This window comes from Etheostoma spectabile, chromosome 9 (assembly GCF_008692095.1).
Source record: "Etheostoma spectabile isolate EspeVRDwgs_2016 chromosome 9, UIUC_Espe_1.0, whole genome shotgun sequence".
Classification (NCBI taxonomy): Eukaryota; Metazoa; Chordata; class Actinopteri; order Perciformes; family Percidae; genus Etheostoma; species Etheostoma spectabile.
In genome coordinates this window covers 26,447,106-26,462,691 of record NC_045741.1, presented here as the reverse complement: position 1 = coordinate 26,462,691, position 15,586 = coordinate 26,447,106, and the positions used below count along the sequence as shown (strand labels likewise).

The 15,586-nt window shown below is 39.4% G+C and overlaps 1 protein-coding gene across 1 annotated transcript in view; it reads right to left on the bottom strand.

Moving 5' to 3' along the window:
- The window catches only part of LOC116695607 (inactive N-acetylated-alpha-linked acidic dipeptidase-like protein 2), a 730,805-nt gene that overhangs the window by 376,326 nt on the left and 338,893 nt on the right, over positions 1 to 15,586 (bottom strand). Inside the window, exon 6 of the mRNA XM_032525998.1 lies at positions 11,980 to 12,247. Coding sequence (XP_032381889.1) covers positions 11,980 to 12,247 — 268 coding nt within the window. The remainder of the gene's footprint in view (positions 1 to 11,979; positions 12,248 to 15,586) is intronic.

Genomic DNA, 15,586 nt, shown 5'->3' with positions numbered 1-15,586 from the left:
CCCACATTGAGCTTTCCTTAGGATGTGCCATTTCTGAGTCTGTAGCTTTTTAGGAGGAGAGAGGGGGGGCATTTTCCTGCCATGGGATCTTTAAACACGTCAGCTTAATGTTGGAGTATCAGAACGACTCTTTCGTTGTGAACTGCGAACACCACTTGTTGTTGACATTCAGTTTTTTTTTTTACGATTGCTACGACAATTTTTATACAACTTGTATAAACTCTTAACACATTTCCTGTTGCTTGGACACAAATGCATTTAGTTTATATATTTACTAATTTAAAATGCTTGACCTTCTTTTACACACAAGCTCAACCAAGACCAAAACAATTGATTTTTACTGACAAATTTGCAATTGCTTTCACACTGTATGTCAGAACAGATAACATTGTGTTCTAAACCTAACTTATAGGCTAAAGTCAAAGTGAACAGCTGTTCATATTGTAAATTGAAACACAACTATATCCCCTTCATTATATTCCATTGTTAAATGAGAGAAACAGCTGATTGAAGTTATGCAAATAGATCAATCACAGCTGATTCCCATCTAGGGAAAAAACACACTCAGGTGTTGAGGTTCTTTCAATCACTTGACAATATGGTAGCAAATAAAAGATGACCTATTTTGACTGATCTTGTGTGGCAAAGGAGCCAAATCTCCAGCGGGACACAGTGGCAGCCATTGTACGGTCTTTTCGAGAAACCAACCTACTGCAAACCTTACATAATTTTACCATGTATTACAGTGACAGTATGCTTCTGGTCCTAACATGTAACTGTATTTTGTCTCTCTAAAGATTCAACATCTACATACCTCAGGGGGCAGAAGAAAGCTCCTAAATGAAGAACAGGAATTTGCTTTTTTCAACATGGTGATTGCTGACAATGAAATAAAACTAAAAGACATTCAGTCCAGAGTTATAGAGGACAACCTTGTCTTTGGGAAAATTGCAGCAATCAAATTAACATCAATTTCTTGAACTCTGGCTAAACACAGAGTCAGAATGAAACAACTTTACAAAGTTCCTTTTCAAAGGAATGGTGAGCGCATCAAAGAACTCCATCGCCAATACATCAGGGTAAGTTTATGCTATACAGTCATTACTGTACTATACATAGTGTGTTTTACAATAAACTACTCTATAAAACTGAAGTACAGTAAGACATAAAGAAGGTATACAGCAAAGCATTTACACACACCATGTCTGATTACGTTCAGAGAGTCATGGTGTTGGAGACCAATCAAGTCCCACATGAAATGATCTACGTTGACGAGGCTGACTTCAACAGTCCGCTCATGTATAAATGTGAGACTACGACACAGACCGCTTTATCCTGTTTTATCCTGGGTACAATGGATGCTGCATGCCAAGACATCACAGCTGAACAGTGCCAGTAGTGCATAAGGCATGCCAAAAGATACTTCCCAAGATGCTTTGCCAGAGAAGATATCAGGTGTGAGATGAGAATATGTAGCCAATTGCAGAAGACCGGGCAGATTAGAGGTTTTTTTTTTTTTTTCTGTGGCATATTCTGTTTGAATTGTGTTGTATTGTCTCATGATATAATATTTTTTATCCTGTTACAAATAGAGCCTTTACTGCAACAATTCTGTCTCTGTCTTCTCTTTTTTATAAACTATACATTCTATAAAGCTACTCTGAGATGGGTCATTCGTATTTTGTATTGAATTTCTGCTGCAAAGGAAACAAAATGAAGCATTTTCTAAACCCACCAAAACCAAAATGTAGAGAAGCTTCAAGAGAAACTGCAGTGCAAAGCATAATCTGTGATCAATACAATATGGTGTCTATTGTATAAGGAGCCAACCTGACACATCTCAGATAATGCAGTTTCTGTATTTCCACCTGATATAAGTGTTTTTATGACATTGGGCAATGACTGACTAAAGGTTCCTGTTGGCAAAAAACATGTGTTAGTGTTTTGGAAGAAATTTGGGGATTTTGGGACCTGTTTGCATTGTTTTTATAGAATTAGTGTATTGTGTTAGTGTATTTTTTTATTTTGAAAATTTGCGCTGGAGTTTAGTTTACAATGTGTGATTTTGAGCATCGAATTAACTGTTTTGTCAATTATGTGTGTGTTAAGAATTTAGGAGAGTTGTTTGAGTATAAAGTATTGAAATAATTGTCATAGCAATTGTAAAAAAAAAACTGTAAACACAGGTACCGCCACCTTTACTCTTGCCAGAGTCATTGGTCCTGTCAGAACGCCCCAGGAAAAAGCCATACAGAGAGACGAGCGAGTCAAGCATGTCCCCCTGCAGCCACGTCTCAGTGGAGACAAACAGGCATGACTTACGGTACTCGTGTAGAAATCTAGTGGGACTTTGAGCTACACAACTTTGCTTTTCAGCGAGCAGACGTTGCAGCGGAGCATGTACGGCAACGTTTCCCCCTCTTCCGTGTTTGTCCACTGGAACCGGATATAGGGCAAGCAGCTCCCTCTGTAGCTGAGGGGCAGGCATGTGACTGGGTCGCAGAAGCAGGATCTCGGTTGTAGCTCAGAAGCGTGGTTGGCACCGTGCCCCGTACCGCTGGCGTGGAGTGGCATCCAAGCCAAACAATTGGGATCAAAAGCAGTCCTTTCATTAAAAGCAGTAAAAACAGATTTGTGTTGCACTTGAGCACCATGTTGGGATAAAAAACACCAAAAGCTCGTAAGACGCCACATAGAATCACACAAAACAAACAACAACAACAAGGCAACAGCATGAGGTAGCCCGAGTTGCAGCAGAGGACCAGTGTCAGAAAATTTAGAATATTAATCTGAACCGGTCAACAGCAAATGAGCACTTTTTTGAATGTAAACACAAGCTGGTCAAATGCCCTATTAGCTTACATTGTAGCTTGTTTCACTGCTGCCAAGCTATCTCGCGTAATACTGGACCAATATCAAAGATTGTTGTTAGATTGTTGTTAGACACATACACACACACACACACTATAAAAACGTTGGTTACCCTTTAAGTGTGACTTGAGTCCGAGTCTCAAACTTGAGTCTCCATCTCTAATGAAAATGCTGTTGCAACTATTTAGCTTAGGACATTCACTGACAACCAATCTTTAAAGTGAATTTATGATCTCCACCTCTAGTCCTTACAGCTGTGACCAAATGTTCCTGGGACTCTACAGGGAAGCTGGTTTCTCACTTCATGATGGAGAAGAACCTCTGGTAAATGTGTGCGGTGCCAGTAGGATTTCTTGTACTTCATAGATGTTGATGGGATGCCGCTTGTGTATTCTGTCAGTGTGTTAGTCCTGCAGCTCCTATGACAACCACCGGGTCCGTCTCTGGTGTCACTTTTTACTTTTTTTACTTTCCTGTATCATTAAATAACCATGTGTCCTTATTCCTGTGTTCTTTGTAGAGAAAAAAATTTCAATGTGACATCTCCACGGTGTCTCAGCATGAAAAAGGCAAATCAGTAAAGCGCCTTCCCAACGCAGTCAGCGCATGTTCAACCTCCCGCCCTCTGGCAGGCAGTTTGGGTGCATAAAAAGCCTGAAAAGCAGTTTGTTTCAATTTCCCTTGGGCTATCAGAATTTTTAATTCCTACAAACAACCATAACTTACACAGTCTTTCAAATATGAAATCTTTAATTTACTTATTTATTAAAATGGTATGCCCTAAGTGTATGTGATGTCTGAAGAGCTTTCCAAATTCCATTGTACTTAGATAAAGGCTTTCTATCTCTCAAACTGAACTTTAAAAGCAAATAAAATTAAATGGCCTGATTTAGACTGCAGAATGTTCTTTCCCACTGCAAAACTAGAACATGCATAGCAAACAATATGTTCAGAAGATACATTACAGTCTGCTGAGATAGAATGAGCATGAGCAATTCATGTAGGCAGGTGGCTGGTCTTTTAGGAAAGTGGCAATTTGTGTGAGGGGTTAAAAAAACAACTGGCCCAGAAAAGAAGTTCACAGGCTAAAACCCAACCAAATCCACTCTGTCCAACAGCCATGAGTCTGATAGAGGTGTTGCTCAGTGATACTATTGACGGTTTCTTATTTGGAGTAGCACATCTAAGCAAGAATATACTTTTAAGCGGTGTACATCAACCTTTGATTCACCGTGACTGAGCTGATGTGTAACCATGAATAAGCAAGTTAAGAAAATATTCTAATTACCCTTCCTTCTGCTCATTTAATACTTCTCACTGTAAGTTGCTGTTGGCTATCAGGATGAAATAAATGTAGAATTAGTGTTTAAGTTTGTCAATAACTATCTTTTTATTCTGAGCCAATTTAATGTTTTACATTCACCAGCACAAAATCATTTTTGTGTTTATACTGATGCATCTCTCTTGTATACAGTTCGGGCCTTTAAAATTTTATTTAATATTCATTCATTCATATTTCCAGCAATTTCCTAGAAATGAATTACTGTATAACATGTATAACTGTAAATTACAATTCAACATATATAAAGAAACATTTCCATTATTAAATGAACAAATACATATTCACTTGGATTGTTTTAGAACGAAATTCCTCTGGAAACAGGTCTTGTCATTTCAATTACTGCCTCACAATTCTCGGTTTTATCTTTGACAATCTGTTAAATTAAATAATCAGTATGTTACATTATTCCAACTAGTCCGTAAGCATCACTGAAGTGCCAATCGTACGACAATTAATCAAACCTTCAAGTGTAATATTGCGATTAAATAAGAACGTTTTTTCAACAAAATAAAGATTATAATCAAACGATTTCCTGTTCCCGTTTAACGTGAGTCTGCAGCTAACGTAAGCTAACGCTAGCTTTGTAGAGTCATGAGATATCCTTAACTGAATAACTTCCACACATATAAACACAAAACTGCTTTGCTAGCTCAATCTTGTTGTAACTAAGATATCTCCTGAAAAATTATATTTTTTTTCCATTGACGGATTTATTTCCTCACCACGTCCACAAAATTCATATGTAGCAGCTATTTTTAACATAGTCACAAGCACAGTTGATCCAAACATTTCCAGTGAAATTTGACTTACAGTGGGGCTCGAAAGTTTGGGCACCCCAGTAAAAAAATGTTATTAATGTGCAAAAAGAAGACAAACGGCATCAAATGAAAGATTAGACATTCGTATAATATTTCACAAAGATTTAGATTTTATTTCCATCATTTATGCTTTCAAAATAACAGAAAACAAAAAAATTGCTTCTGCAAAAGTTTGGGCACCCTGCAGAGTTTGGCAAGTATCACAGCTTGGAAACGCTTCTTGTAGCCAGCCAAGAGTCTTTCAATTCTTGTTTGAGGTATCTTCACCCATTCTTCCTTCCAGAAGTCTTCTTGTTGTTTGAGATTTCTGTCTGTCACGCACTGCCCTTTTAAGGTCTATCCATAGATTTTCAATTATGTTGAGGTCAGGAGATTGTGAAGGCCATGACAAAACCTTCAGTTTATGCCTCTTGATGCAATCCACCGTGGATTTTGAGGTGTGTTTAGGATCATTATCCATTTGTAGAAGCCATCCTCTCTTTAACTTTAGCTTTTTCACAGATGAAATCAAGTTAGCGTCCACAATTTGTTGAAATTTTATTGAATCCATTTTTCCTTCTATTTTTCCTTCTGTGCCTCTGGTTGCAAAACAACCCCAAAGCATGATTGATCCACCCCCATGCTCAACAGTTAGACAAAGGTGTTTTTCATTAAATTCTGTACCCTTTCTTCTCCAAACATTCCGACCAAAAAGATCTATTTTAATCTCATCGGCCCACAGGACTTGTTTCTACAATGCATCAGGCTTATCTATATGTTAATTTGCAAACTTCAAATGCTGATTTTTGTGGTGAGGACGTAGAAGAGGTTTTCTTCTGATGACTCTTCCATGATGACTCTTCCATGACTCTTCCATGAAGACCAAGACAAGTATCTCTGTATAGTGGAATGGTGTGAGTTTTGACTTGCTTTTCTCACAATTCTGCAAGCAGTTCTGTCTGATATTTTTCTTGGTCCACCAGATCTTGCTTTAACTTCCACTGTTCCTGATGACTGCCTTTTCTTAAATACATTCTGGACAGAGGATATTGGTATCTGAAAACGCTTTGCTATCTTCTTATAGCCTTCACCTGCTTTGTGAGCATCAACTACTTTCAGTTTCCTTTTTCTAGACAACTGCTTAGAAGAAACCCATGGTGGTGATTGTTGGGGCAAGGTCAGATGAGTCTGGGCATTTAACCCCCTGAACCCTAAGGTCATTTTTACAGTTCATTGTCCGTCTGGATTTATTTTATAAAAAAGCTTGTAAAACATCAACCCAGTGGTCTACAGTCAAGATATTAACAACATTTTTTTCATGACAAACTGGGTTATTAGAATATTTGGGCTGCAGTGAGGTCACTTGAATGTTAAAAATGGTGGTAGGACCTTAAAGACAAATAAATAAATAAAACGGAACATGAATCTCACAGATATGTATTGATATCACAGACAGAGCAGTAAAACCTTAGCCAATCTCCTCTCTAAAACACTTTTCATATGTCTTGGGAGTCACACTGTGAAGAAATAAACATAACTAGTTGACAAAATACATACATTTTTTACAAAGAAAGTCCAGACGCTTTTGCCCTTCTGACATTTACTTATGCCAATAATCAACATAATAATGTCATATTTATTGATATTACACAGACAGTAATGCTACACAAGCATTTGTGTGTCTAAAACATTCATCCTATATGCAAAAAATAAACATAATAAACATTGTAACTCATAAAGCACATACTATTTACATTTCTTAAAAAAATAAAAGGCCCAAATATATGCCATATCTCAAACCAGTGATGCCATTCTCCTCTGTAAAATGGTAGAAATCCATCTTGTCCGCTATGTATCTTTGATCACATACTAGACTAGTTTTACTGGGGGGAATCCCGGATAACGATTTTCCCATTGAAGTCTTTGGTCACGTTGTCTCCCATATATGGGCATGCTGCTTGCTTTCACTTCCGACACACAGAGAGGAGACACGGAGCAGGGAGCTAGCGGCAGAAATGAGCAAAAACGTGATGAACTATGGACATCCAGTGGATAAATCTTGGGTGTAACAGTATGGATTTAATTCTCAACAACCCTGAAAAAGGGCACAAGTTCCAGACTGGATGGAAAATCACCTGTAGAGGCTAGAAAGACTTGGAAGAGACCTTCGTAACTGCTAACTTGTTAGCTTTTAGCCGCAACAATTGGTAAGTTTCTATCTTTCATGGTTATTACATGATTAAGCTATGAATCAGAGTTGCTGTTTTTGGTCATGGACGAGCCTCTTGGGTCCACAATTAAAACCTGAAGATTGATATCACCTGGTCTTTCCAGACGATGATTGAGAACAATCCATAACATTGTCAGGTCTCAGCTTTCCAAAGGGGGGCGGTGCATGCTAGAAACTCTGCAGGGTGCCCCAAACTTTTGCAGATGCCATTTTTTTTGTTTTCTGTTATTTTAAAAGTGTAAATGATGGAAATAAAATCAAACTTTCTGTGACATATTATACAAATGTCGAATCTGTCATTTAAAGCCTTTTGGAATTTTTTCCATCTTTTCTTGGTTTCTTTATGCACATTAATACAAATTTTTACATGGGGTGCCCAAACATTCGAGCCCCATTCCCTATTCTAACACATCATGCCACATATCATCATCATTGCTCTGGATGGGTTTTGTTTCATAAAATTGAAGACAGAAATGTAAGTAGCCCCTATAACTATATTCTCAATTCAGTACGTGCAGATTGCCATATTACATACACAAAGATGTGTGTGTGTGTGTGTGTGTGTGTCTGTCAGACCCTAGCTTCCACAGCAGCAGCTAAACAGTGCCACCAACAGCAGGACTTATTAGTCCGGTATACTTGCTCTAGACCGCCATCCATCCATCACAAACGCCACATTTAATTGTCTGAAAGCCATGTTTAGATTCCGAAAACTGCCGCTTAATTCAAGGCAGCGTGCAGGAACGGAGCTAGGAAATAATCTGGTGATGGATGACTGTGACCCTCCTTTGGGTAGACTCCGACAAGTGGACAGCTGGATGGATCGAGCAGAGCGGAGAAAGGAGAACGAGGAGAGAGGGAGGATGAAAAAAGTGAAGAAAAACTTGGTATTCAGAGAATCACTCCAACTTTTCATCTGCCCTCAGGCCGACAGGGGCTCAAGGGAATAACAAGTGTCTCCTTCAACCCCTTTCTCTGTTCCCAGGATACAGAGAAGTACAACCCTCTATAAATAGTGGGACTGTATTTCTTTGTGCGTGTGTGTCATTTGGCTAGCGTGAGCGTACTACATGCATAATGACTTCCATTAACCTTCACACTCCTGAAGGATGGCAGAAAAGATCAACGATGCATCTGACACCTCCTTAAATAATTTTACCGTTTCTACATTGAGTTTGCTGGTGTTGTTCTAATCACAGATTCTATTCTGTGTAAGTGTAATGTATAATGTGTGTGAACTCCCTGTTGTCTGCAAGAGATGGCCTAAGGCACACTACCAAGAAAAAGTCCTTCTGCTCCATTTATAAAAAAAGATCCTCATGAGTATGACCCATTTAAATCTAGAGAATATAGTTTCATTTCAAAATGCAACTGTGCTGTATGAAATGCTGCATTCAAACACTCCATCTCTCCTTTCTTCCAAAGATGTTTGTTTACAATGTGTACATGTGTAAGATTTAAGTTTCTATTGACTGATTTACAGTTCTGATTTGGGCATCACGAATGACTGTATTAAGTTGGATTAAGTCTTTTTCAGATGGGTCAGTTGGTGCAGATACAGATGAAACAAAATACAGTGTGTTGAAGTTAATGAGTTAATTCTGACATTAAAGGCAAACTACAGTTTTATTTTGTAGTTTAACAGTTCTGTTGGTTATTATTACATTGCACTCACTACAGTAATTACTGAGTTGGAAAAATGGTACGAAACAGTAGATCCCAAACTGGGGGGCTCGCCCTCTAAAATGGGTTTGGAGTTACAAAAGTGGGAGTGCGGTGTTGGTTTGGTTGAATGTTTTGGTATAACAGGAAATCATGAAGGAGTTTGAAAGGACTGTACGAAAACCCCAAGGAACTCCAAATACCACAAGTACAAAAATGACAAATGAAAATGTAAGGCTCGATGCAGAATCTGTTGGGTAAAATAGGCCCAGCGTGTGATTATCAAACTTCAGTACCTGCACCTGCAGTGCCGTCTGTGCTTTTCTGCTTGTGCGGTGAGTTTTTGCCCCACACTTTCCCACCTGATTGTGACTGGTTAGCTTAAAAAGCTTGCTGTTAACTGAGAAATAACACATTAATAATCAGTTTAGATAACACTTAAGTAATGATTCAGTGTTGCCCACTTGGCAACTTTCTCGTCAGATTTAGCGACTTTTCAGACCCATTCAACGATTTTACTCCTAAAAAGTGACTAACAACAAATTTAGCGACCAAACCATCAGGGGGAAAGGAAGAGATATATTTTAATTTATTTCCAGGCATGCTACTCAGAGTAATCACAGTCCACATCTTTACTGCCAACAGCATAGGGTCTTTCTCCCTCTCCTCTTGCATCAGGCAGTCCGCTGACACAACCACTAGGCTTTATGCAAATTACGTCACCAATATGCAGATGAGTGCATGGTGTTATCTAGCAACCTTTAGCAACTTTTGGAGCTAGTGCTAGCTACTTAATTGGAAAAGAGTTGGCAACACTGATCCAACTATAGGTGAAATGCAGGGGAGTGCAGGAGCACATGGTTTGAAGCAGATTTCTGTGAATCAGATAAAGTATGAAAAGAGCTTATCGATATACGGCTTTTGTTTTCCTGGCTTGTAAAGCATGATTTATGCTTCTGCTTTAACCCTCTGAGACCTAAGGTCATTTTTACAGTTCATTGTCCATCTGGTTTTATTCTCAAAAAAAGCTTGTAAAACATCAACTGACCTGTTGTCTACAGTCAAGATATGAAAATATTTTTTTTTCAGGACAAACTGGGTTATTGGAATATTTGTGCTTCAGTGAGGTCACTTGAATGTTAAAAATGGTTGTATGACCGTAAAGACAAATAAACAAAACAGAACATGAATCTTACAGATATGTATAGTACAGATATCAATATATCACACACAGAACAGTACAAGCTAACCCAATCTCGTCTCAACATAATAATGTAATATGTATTGATATTACACCCACAGCAATGCAACACAAGCATTTGTGTTGTCTAAAACAGTTCTCTTTTATGCAAAAAATAAACATAATAAACTCATATAAAGCACAAACTATTTACATTTATTTAAAAAAAGGCCCAAATAAATGCTGAATCTCAAAAGAGTTATGCCAGTCTCCTCGGTAAAATGGTAGTTATCTATCTTGTCCACTATATACTATCTTTGATCACAGATTAGTTTGACCTGGAGGAATGCTATCTTTTCCCACTCTATACTCTTTGCTCTCGCTGTAGCCCATATAAGGAATAATGTGTGCCTTTATTTCAGTAAATAAACTTGCAGTGATTCATGGGAGTGCTATAGAATACACGGAGCACGGAGCTAGCGAAAGAAATGAGCAAAAACGTGATAATTTCTGGCCATCAAGTGGATAAATCTTGGAGGTAACAGTTTGGATTTGATGCTCAACGACCCCGAACAAGGCACACGTTTCAGGCTGGATAGAAAATCACCTGTAGAGGCTAGAAAGACCCTAAAGAGACTTCAATGACGGCTAGCTCATTAGCTTTTAGCTGCAAATGGTAAGTTTCTGTGTTTTATTTATATTAAATAGTTATAGTTAATAGTAAATAGTTAATAGTTATAATAGTTATGAATCAGAGGTGCAGTTTTTGCTTGGATACGATTCTCTCGGTTCCTGAGGGTTAAATCTACGCTGTGGCTACATACGTACAATAGGGATGTGGAAGCGCGGACCCTACGCCATAGCCTGACATGCACCTCTTGAAAAATATACATCCACTCCGCGGCAATGCACGTCGCTCGGCTTTTGCTTCGTAGCATTTCCACCGACTCATTTCCTGGTTCTTCTTCTCCATAAACCACATGACATCAAGAAGAGGGTTAACTTTTACTGCTTTAGATTTCCCACCTCGGTCAGAAAACACGGGAGACACTTTGTTTCTTTCGTTATGACTCTAGAATTGGTACTCGCTCCAAAGCTATTTGCCGTGACTCTCTCACTTGCTCTACCACACACTCCCCCCACACACACACAAACAAGAAATTCTTCTTGGGGGTGTTCTAATCCAAATTCCTATCTTTTTCCTAAACTTAAGTAGTTGTTTTGGTGCCTAAACTTAGCTATAGTTGCTGCATGATGCTCGCTGTTTTTGCATGAACTCAACAGCTTGCGATGCCCTGTTTCCTGCTCAAAGTCACCTTTTATCGGGTAAACTCAATTAGCAACTGCCCCTGATACAGCGCCATCTCACAGGGCTCTGTAGCCACCATTCATTCATCTTTTTGTAAGATATCATACGTATTGGTGTGCCTAAATAATCATTCAGTATTAAACACCTGCTCATGTAAATGTGTTGTGTGTTCACATATGCTTTGAATAATGTCTTAAATTGCAATTTACATTAGCCACTTTAAGCACCCGCTCTTTAGCACACACACTAATTTGTGTAGAAATAGTTAATAATAATAAACAAATAAGACTTGTAGGGACTTTATTCATTATGCCAGAAATCTAACAGAAAAGTGTAGTTGCTAAAAAATAAAAGCACTGAGACACGTCTGAAACCTGAAATGTGGTTGGCCAAGCTGTACCATTTGAAGACAGAAATACTGCTATGACTTTTACTGATGACCCTTCGGTGGCCGGGGGATGGAGAGTTAGACACTGTGACAATATGAAGGTAATGAGGGGGAGGGAGAGCATGAGAAGTGTGAAGCAGCCAAGAGGTGGAAGCAACCTTTGGTTTGGGAAATGTCAATACAGGGTGATGGTGCATTACCTGCAAACTTCCAACGGCGGAGTAGGCTGCGTGGGGGAACTGGTGCTTCGGCAGGTCATTTGGTCCACGCTGGTCACAGGGGATCCCGTTTGGCAGGAAACACTGGTGACTAGACCTGTCCGTGATGGTGTTGGGTGTGGAACCAGGCAGGCTGAGCAGAACTGTGTGATTGGTGAGATGAACATCAGTCAAACCAAGTCCCACCCACTGCCTGTAGAGGTACCTGGCTCTGGCCTCTTCGCTGTCATCTGATAGGCTTGAGAAAGACCTGTAGCAGACAAAGAGAAGTGCTCATTATATTATGCAATAAAAAAAATTAATAACCGATATGTATTAACTTGTTAGTGGTGTTGAATACAAGGAACTGAGATCCTGGGATTCAGTAGCTTAGCTCTTTTACAGATCACACACACACACACACACTTAAGCTCAAGCACAGTGGAGCTTTTCGCTGCGGTCTGAAATTAATCTGCTGAGGATCAGTGAAACCACCGGCATACATGTATGTCATGTACATGAATGTATAAAAAAAAATACCATGTAGCTTTAGCCATGTTACTGTATCTTGCTACATTTATACCATTTAGCTTCAGTGTGGTGAAGCTTCATTTAATGTTGAGAAGCTTGTAGCTTTGCTCACAACAGTTTCCAAGGAGCCCGTCACTGGTAATTAGCAATATGACAAGGTGATTAACACATGGTACGAACTAACCAACGCAGCTGCCAGTGTTTGACACGCTATAAGCAATTGAGTCCTGAGCGGCACCATGAAGGAAATCATGTTTCAGTAGCGGTGGGAGGGGGAACGCCTTGTGTTTGTTTACTAGAATGTCTATGTGTTTATCAAATCAAATCAATTTTATTTATATGGCACTTTACACACATCAAGGGTGGCTGTGGCTCAGTTGGTAGGGCAGTCGTCTACCAATGGGCTGGGCGATGGTTCGATCCCTTGTTGAAGTGTCCTTGGGCACTTAACCTGAATTGAATGAGTGTGAATGATCCACCATCTGATGAGCAGGTGGAACCTTGTACGGCATACTTGGCCACGGTGTAAGAATGTGCGTGGGTGAATGGTGCCTATACTCTGTTGAAGCGCTTTGAGTAGTAGAATAGACTAGAAAAGAGGAATGAAAATGCAGCCCACTTACATTTTACACAGTGATTTATAAGTGCTTTACAGGAAAACAAAAACGAAAGCACATTAATGCCACTTAGTCTGGAGTTGCTACAATCTCATAATGTCTCATCCAAGAGCAGTGGTGGGGTAGTTACTCAAAAATGGTATTGGATTACACGTTAGTAGTTACTTTTTTAAAATAATCATTTGTTTATTTAATTAATCTCTCAAACTCACTGCTGAAAGTAATTAGTTCAGATCAACACAAATCCTTATAGTAGTTTCAAGATATCTCTTTTTTGCTCTTTAATAACACAAAGCTGACAACACAGTTGTGAACATCAGCCCAGAATTTGGTCAAAACCAAGGCTACAGTACTGGTTGCCGTTCGCTCTTCATTACCTGTATTTTTGCCCAGTATGTTTAGGAAAGACGGCAAATCTGCTGTAGAAACAAGCAACATTTCCTCTACTATGTAAGCTGCCACAAGCTTATTTATCTCTGTTTCGTTTACCTTCTGTTGGCAATCAAGTCTTGGCAGCTTGGCCGGTGTCGGCAACAACGTTTCATCAGTGCCTCAGGGTTCACGGGTCTCTAGCAACCAGCTCCGATTGGATGTTGAAAGTTTTTGTCTCTTTGACGTACTAATTTGATAGGCGTACCCAGGGTGTGGGGGATTGATCATGTACAACAAAACAAAATATGCAAATATTGAATCCTCCTTTCAATCTCACCACGGATATGGTGCCACTCAGCCAGCCATGCCAAAACACTTTTTTTAATCACCTTCAACCTTCAGTGGAAAATAATCTCCGAGTGAAATAGCACAACGTGGTGTCAACAGAAAAACACAGCGCTTTCAAGCTCGAGAGCGGATTTCACCATGCGGCGAAAACAAAATTCTCACCCAGGAAAAGCTTGTTTGTTCCTCTGGAGTGTTTTAATCAAAAAACACCATCTTTCACCTAAACAACAGTCTTTTTGGTAGCTAAACTTAACAGTCTGCGCCGCATGATGTTCACTTTTACCGGCTAAACTCCACTACCTCGGCCCCTGAAAGGACCATTATCTGGAAGTGTCTGTAGCCGGCTCGCAGTCACCAATTGACGGCTAAACAACTGCCGCTGGTAGCCGGCATCCCGGAGCTCTGTAGCTAAAAACAAACAAGAACAGATTTTTCCAAACTATTGCACTATAGAATGTTCACGCTTTACTTAGTTTAAAAATATTTCTATTTTAGGTATATAATTAATATATTGTCAAGGCTATTGGTGAAGTAGATGATCACTGCTTAGGAGTCTAGTCTCCCATCAACTGTAGTCTCACTCTGCCAGACCTTCATCCACAGCTCTGCAAAAGAGGGTGTGGCAAGCCCAGCATTGCGGGATGGGAGAAAACGTGCTCTGGTTAATTGGCATTTCTTTGAACCAATCACAATTGTCAAGGGTAAGAGCCTCTGCGAAATAGCCTCGGAAATGAACTTGTTTTGGTGGCACATGTGTACAAATCCACCGGAGACAACACAACACAAAGAAAGTGGAAGTTACTGGACATTCGGCGGAAAAGAATGTCATCCGGTGGAATTTCCGGCAGCAACAGAGCAATCCTGGAAGTGGAACGTCTTCGATATAGACTACACATAGTGTGGTCTATTTTGGTATACCTGTCCAGGGTTTGGCTTACAGTAATAAGCAACCGGTTTGAAAATGTTTACAGCCTACTGTTCCGTTCTGAGTTCATGTTGAGTTAATATAGCCTACTATTGTCTATTATTTAAACTCTTACAGATCACCTGATGAACTGGCTGTTTGAGCATGCACTGGAAATTTGTGAATTCTGTGTTAAGGGGGGAGGAAACCCAGCCCAGATTCTGTGCCCTCTTACATTATAGTACATTACACATATGTTCAGAATGAAGAAATCTTTATTCACATCTCAAGGCTTTTAATGAAAGACCACATGATGACATTCTCAAAAAATGATGTTCTTTTAAATGTTAATAAAAGATTGCTTCAATAACTGAAATGAAGAGAAATCTGTTAAGCACTTACAATAATGGCAATGCTTCTGCTAATTGGTCTTCATAACAGTGAAGATAGCTTTACTTTTAATTTTGCTAGAGCTTGCTTTTCAGCATGAAAGTATTTTTCTTTACCACACTCTCGCTGTCACACACACACACACACACACACACACACACACACACACACACACTCACACACTCTTCAGTCAGTGTCTGTCAATCCCGTTTTCCTAACTGCATGAAAGACATGTCAATAAACTTTGATCGGGGCCTTATTTGAGTCTCCTCTGCCGGTTTGTTTAGTGCTTGGTGTTTACTCTCTTTATTGTTCTGAGTCAGAGGACTGAACCCAATAAAGACGTTTCCATCGACTGGCTGGTATGTCAGCCTTTTGGCGAAGAACATATATGCCATCCATCTCTGAACAATACCTGATAATGAAAAGAGAAGCTATCTCATAAAAG